The following is a 6,000-nucleotide window of genomic DNA, read 5'->3' as shown; positions in this document are numbered from 1 at the left end:
TTATAATTTGTATTTCATGTCTCAAAGAGGTCCCCCAAATTGTATATGTTTCAAGCCCTCCAAGTCTGAATCTACCCTTGACCCAGCCCATTTATAGATTCCATTAATGGAGCATAAATGTATTCAGAAAGGCTGCATTAACACTCTCAGAGGAGCTGCTTCAAGGTGATTGACTACTCTGCATTGGGACTGGTAATTTAAAGGTTCTTAAAACCATGCACTTGCAAACACCACTACGAGGCTTGCCATATTTTTTACCTGTTTTCATCCAAAGGTTTGCCTTTAGGTGAAACTGCACTGTTAAAAAGATCGTGGGTACGTCTTCGATAAAGCATCAACTTGATTAAGGAACCCTCCTACTGAATTCCCATTTAAAGCAATACTTGGACTAAGGACACTTTTTGGCTGCAGTCTTGATGGTCTGCCAATCAGAAACCTAAAAGTACTTAAGCTGGGAAATCATCCCTAATCGCATTCTTCCTTAAAGACTCTCATAAGGTATTATGGAAAGTTAGATTCATAACAACCATTAGGTTGTTCGTGGGTGCAAAGCCCCATAAAGCCATTGGGGAGAAAACTCTTTGTTTAAAAAGTAGCGACTGAAGCCGACTGACAGTAGTATTCCTAGTACGGAGTACTAATAAGAGTAGTAGTTTCTACTCTGGATTTGAAGGCTTGTTTTGCTGTGCCGCCCGTCCCATCCGCACCTTCCTCTTAAGAGAGCTGCTAGCTTCTCCAAGGATGGAAACGTCCCCCTCGGTCCTGGCGTCTCTATCGCGGACCCCTGCGTCTGAATTTCCCCCACGCCGCACTCGAGCCTTGTCTCCAGCGCATCTGTGCCTTCGCGGTCCACGTCCCCACCGCGCTCTAGAGGGAGCCCGCGGGCCGCGCGCCCGCCGCGGATTCATTTTATGTGAGGCCGCCGCGACCACGAACCTTGTTCCAACACCTGCAGGGTCCGGCACGCTAGTTAGTGGGGGTGCCTCAGAAAACATAGTCCTGTGTGCCCTCACTGGATTCATCAGCGGCCCCTCGCCCCCTCACAGTCAGACACACGTCGCCACCCTCACAAGTGCGGCCGGTGGGACCTAGCTGGGGACCTCCCCGCCTGGGGAAAGTCTGGGTGCTGGCTCCTAAAGCGCCCCGGCCAGACCCCTGTCCCGCCAGTCCGCCTGGTCAGGCCTCGGCTGTCCGCGGTCTTCACAGTTCTCGCCCGCGTCCTCGCCCCATCCGGCTCCAGGCAAAACCCGGAGCGGCTACCTCTCCGCAGCTCCCGGGAGACCGCGCGGCGCTTCGGCTAGGGCATGCGCAGTGCGCAGGGCCGGCTCGAAGCGCAAGCAGGAAGCGTTTGCGGTGATCCCGACGACTGCGCTGGCTAATGCGGTACCGGCTAGCGTGGCTTCTGCACCCCGCGCTGCCCAGCACCTTCCGCTCAGTCCTCGGCGCCCGCCTGACGCCCCCGGAGCGCCTGTCTGGGTAAGCTGAATGGAGCGCCCGGGCCCTCGGGCCCCGTGGGTCACAGTGGTTTGGCGCTCGGGTTGCAAAGTGGTGATTCAGCACTTAAAGCCGCCACCGCTGCCCCTCACGCCGCCGGTCCCGCCGGCCTGGGGCCCGTACTGCCGCGCTGAGGCCACCCCAGGGCCCGGAAGAGCGGCTCGCCAGGCGGGAGCCAGAGGCCTGGTCCAGAGTCGGGGAGGTCCCTCGGGCTGGTGAGGGGCCGGGGCCGTTACCCGGGGCCACGGGGCGTGTGCCACTAGTGCGGGGGGCGCGGGGCCGGACAGAGTCATCTGGCCTCCACCCGGGAGCCGCGCCGCGTCACTCTCCCGGAGTCCGCCTGTGAGGGGGCCGGGAACCTGAGGCGGACTCGAGCCATGGGGTAAAGGAATCCGGCGACTTCGGGGGGACCGCTTCTCACCTTGCCCTCAGCCCTGCCCTTTCCTCCGGGCACTGAGTTTCCAGGACCGTGTGGAATGCCCGCGCTGGGAAAAAAGTTTGCCTGCCTCCCGCCTTAGTGAGAAGACGAGTGTGGGGTTTCCTATCGGGGGACATTTAGGAGCCGAAAGATACCTTGGGATCCTCTACAGCAGCTCCCTTGTTTTACGTCGGAGACAACCGGAGCTCCGAGAGATGGCTTGATTTCCCAGCAGTTGCCGAGATTGTGGCAAAACCAGGATTAGGACACAGGTTTTTTGCCATCCGGTGGCGTGCCCTCTCCACTGCACCGTTGATCTGCGTACGCTAGGCATTTTCAGGCTTGAAGTGAACGCTGAATACTTTTTACTACGAATGGAAGAGGATAGGCAGTATTATCTTGCCCTCCCTAGAAACATTATTTGAACTCCTCCTGGTTTTAATCAGTAATAGCCAGCACCTACTAAGTGCAGGGCACTGTGCTGGACCCTCTATGTAAAGTATGTGTCTGCCTTCCAAGGAACTTTGACTTGATTGGAGCGGATTGGGATGCCACGGGAATTGAGATAGCTAAAAGGGTGTGTTGATGAGGGTCAGAAGATGGGTAGTATGGGTAGTGTGTGGGGGCAGAGATAGAAAAGTGGGGGATAGGCTGGCTTTGGAAGGAATGGCAGAAAGGTTGGAGTGAGGGCTGGCGTGGGCGTAATCCAGCCTAGATAGGCGGGCAGTTTGTGTTGGGGGAACAGTGAGCCGATTAGTCTGGTTGATGCTTTATAGAATTTCCCTGGGAGAATTAGAAGGACACAAGTCCTGTATTATAACAGTAGGGTAATGCTGGCCTGGGTCTTGAATTTTAGTTGGGATTTTCCCAATGCGTAGTAGGTAGGGAGCCATTAAGTTTTTGAGCTGGAAAGTTATCTGATGGAACTAGGGATTTAGGAAAGTAGTTTGGTGGCTGTGTGCAGGATGTCAGGAAGTGGAGAGAGTCCTGAGGCAGAGAAACCTGTTGGGACTTAGTCTTTACTGCCTGTATTAGGATGGTAGCAGTGGGGCACTAAGATAAGCTAATACAAATGAAGACTCTATGAAACTTGTTCTCCTCTGTTTTCCACTACATCACAAAATCTCCTACAATGTGCAAGAGACCCCTGAGCTTAGAGAATCAGGTGGTAAGCACAGGCAGGATGCCTCCTCTTGTCCTCTTTTGGGTCAGTCCGCTTTTGTTCTAAATTCATTACTGATAGGCTAGGCTTAGCTATCTCCATACTGTCTCCAGCATATAGCATTTGTGATTTTTAAAGAAAGCACCAATTTTAAGTCTTATATAACTAAGTGGTTTGTATGTTCTAGTTAAAATTACATTTTCTCTGTAGTTATTAAGTCCAGTCGACCATCCAGAGTTTTAAGATATATTTTTCTCAAAGATGGAAATTTGAGAGATTCAAAGCATAATGAATGAGATGAGCCAGCTAGAAAGCTCTACCCTAAAATGAGTGAGTGAGGCTTTTGAGGAAAATACAGGTCCAACCAAAGGGATTAGGGCATAGTTTTAGGAAGGAAAGCACTAACATCTGAAGCTACCACATATTCACATCTTAAGGAATGCAATCAGCCCTACTGTACATAGTCAGAAGACTGTCTTAACAGATATAGCCACACAGCTATTTGCTGGAAGAGCTGAGATTTAACCCATGTCTTTCTGGCATCGGAGCCTGAGCTCTTCCTAACTGTTATGTATTTGCAAACGCAAGTACTGCCTCTGCTGGTATTTTGGCATTCGTTTTCTGGTCTAACCTCTTGAGACAGAGATGGTCTTAAAGCATTTATGTAAGATCAGTCCATTTACAGAGTAACCTCCTTGTTCTCTGTTCAGCCATATTTTATAACTTGGGACTGTGTGGAATTATCTGAACTATTGGGGCACCTGGAGATAATAGCCCATTCCCTGGCAACAACTTGAGCCACCTGGGCATCAGTCATCTCACTTTGCAGGCAGCCCTACTTTGCATTTCCCTGTTCCATAGGCTTAGGAAACAGTGGTATGTCAGTTGGGACTATCAACATTCAAGCTTTTAAACTTTTAATCAGAAAAATGCCTTTTAATAGTGTAAAAGGACAGGGTACCCCTGAAGTTTCTTTAACCTAATCCACACATTCTGCCTGTCTTGAAAGTTAGGGTTGAGGCCAGGTGGGGTGGCTCACGCCTGTAATCCCAACACTTTGAGAGGGCGAGGTGGGTGGATCACTTGAGGTCAGGAGTTCAAGACCAGCCTGGGCAACATGGTGAAACCCCATCTCTACTAAAAATACAAAAAAATTAGCCGGGTGTGGTGGTGGGCGCTTGTAATCCCAGCTACTCATGAGGCTGAGGCAGGAGAATCGCTTGAACCCAGGAGGCGGAGGTGCAGTGAGCTGAGATCGTGCCACTGCACTCCAGCCTGGGTGACTGAGCGAGACTCTGCCTTAAAAAAAAAGAAGTTGGGGTGGGGACAGTCTCCCCAGGGTAGGGGAGAAAAAGTTCAGTATGTTTTCTTTTTTTTAAAGTTCAAGACAGGGTTTCACTCTGTCGCCCAGCCTGGAGTGCAGTGGTGTGATCTCAGCTCACTGCAGCCTTCATCTCTTGGGTTCAAGTGATCCTCCCACCTCAGCCTCCTGAGTAGCTGGGACTGCAGACTCACACCACCACCCCACAACTAATTTTTGTATTTTTGGTAGAGATGGGGTTTCGCCATGTTGCCCAGGGTGGTCTCAAACTCCTGGGCTGAAGCAATCCCCCTGCCTCCCAAAGTGCTGGCGTTACAGGCATGAGCCACTGTGCCAGGCCCAGTATATGTTTCGTAAACACTGGTTTCCTTTCTGTTTTTCTGTTGGTATTTTATATCTCCTAAACATGTAGCCAGAGGATCAGGCTACCTTTTAGCCAGGATGACAAGGCTAGAGCACTTTCCTTCCACAGGGGTAGATCCTGTGTAGCTATGTTAGGTTCTGGAACCTTCTCAGTTGGCTTGTCTTCAGTCTGTTCTCACTGTTCTGTTAGTTTAGACATTATTTGAATGTCTACTCTGTAGTGATCACACACTGTGTCCAGTACTGTGTAAATGCAAAGATAGCCATAAATCTTGTCCTCAAGGAGCTTTCAGTAATAAACAGTAAACTGCTTTACGTCTGACCTTTTACTGGACACCTCCACTTTTATGTTTTGTTGTTTCTTTCAATTAATTTTGAAAAACAACTTAGTATTTTTTTATCACCATACTGATTACTTTTTTAAAAAGTGGGACTCACAAAATTATTTTATTCTTCTCAAAGAACTGTTTAGTTTCTTTTTGCCTATTAAAAGTATAACTTTTTTTTTTTTTTTTGAGACTGGGTCTCGTTCTGTCACACAGGCTGGAGAGTGACACGATCTTGGCTCACTGCAACTTCCAACTCCCGGGTTCAAGTGATCCTCCTGCCTCAGCCTCCAGAGTAGCTGGGATTACAGGTGTGTGCCACCACACACAACTAATTTTTGTATTTTTAGTAGAGATGGGATTTCACCATGATGGCCAGGCTGGTCTCGAACTCCTGACCTCAGGTGATCCGCCAACCTCGGCCTCCCAAAGTGCTTGGATTACAGGCGTGAGCCACTGTGCTCGGAATAACTTTTTAAAGTAGGACTCACAATCTGCTTTCTGAAGGGAAGGCATCACACTCTGCCTGACACATAGTAGGTACTCAGTACACATTTACTGCATAACTTGATTAATGGTCGTTTTTCAAAACTATTTTTTTCTGTAGAGTCCTTAGTTTTGCTATGTTGTTATCATTTTTTCAGTTTAGCTTGAAAATGAGAGTTTTCAGTTTAGCTTGAAGATGAGAGTTTTCAGTTTAGCTTGAAAATCTTTGAATCTTTTTCCCTCATTGCCTATTCCCAAGACCCAGTCCTCCTGAGTCTTTCATCCTAAAGACGCCTAAAGTTTCTTGGAATGATCTTGACCCTCATCACCATCCTACTTCAGGCCATGATCATCTTCAGTAACATCTTACATCAGTGAGATTATCTCACCTGAACAGGTTTTAGAACTGACTTTTCCAGCCTTCTGTCTC

The 6,000-nt window shown here is 49.1% G+C and overlaps 1 protein-coding gene across 2 annotated transcripts in view; it reads left to right on the top strand.

Annotated features, from left to right (window-relative positions):
- Positions 1-869: 869 nt before the first annotated feature.
- IDE (insulin degrading enzyme) overlaps positions 870-6,000 on the top strand; it is a 131,191-nt gene continuing 126,060 nt past the window's right edge. The window contains exon 1 of one of the 2 annotated variants that reach the window (XM_002820978.6): positions 870-1,476. In XM_002820978.6, coding sequence (XP_002821024.1) covers positions 1,379-1,476 — 98 coding nt within the window. In that variant the 5' untranslated portion in view covers positions 870-1,378. The remainder of the gene's footprint in view (positions 1,477-6,000) is intronic. The other variant, XM_009245626.4, reaches the window with a different exon arrangement.

The sequence above is a fragment of the Pongo abelii genome, chromosome 8 (assembly GCF_028885655.2).
Source record: "Pongo abelii isolate AG06213 chromosome 8, NHGRI_mPonAbe1-v2.0_pri, whole genome shotgun sequence".
NCBI lineage: Eukaryota > Metazoa > Chordata > Mammalia > Primates > Hominidae > Pongo > Pongo abelii.
Note: the sequence above shows the minus strand (reverse complement) of the source record. Positions and strands in the feature narration are given on the sequence as shown.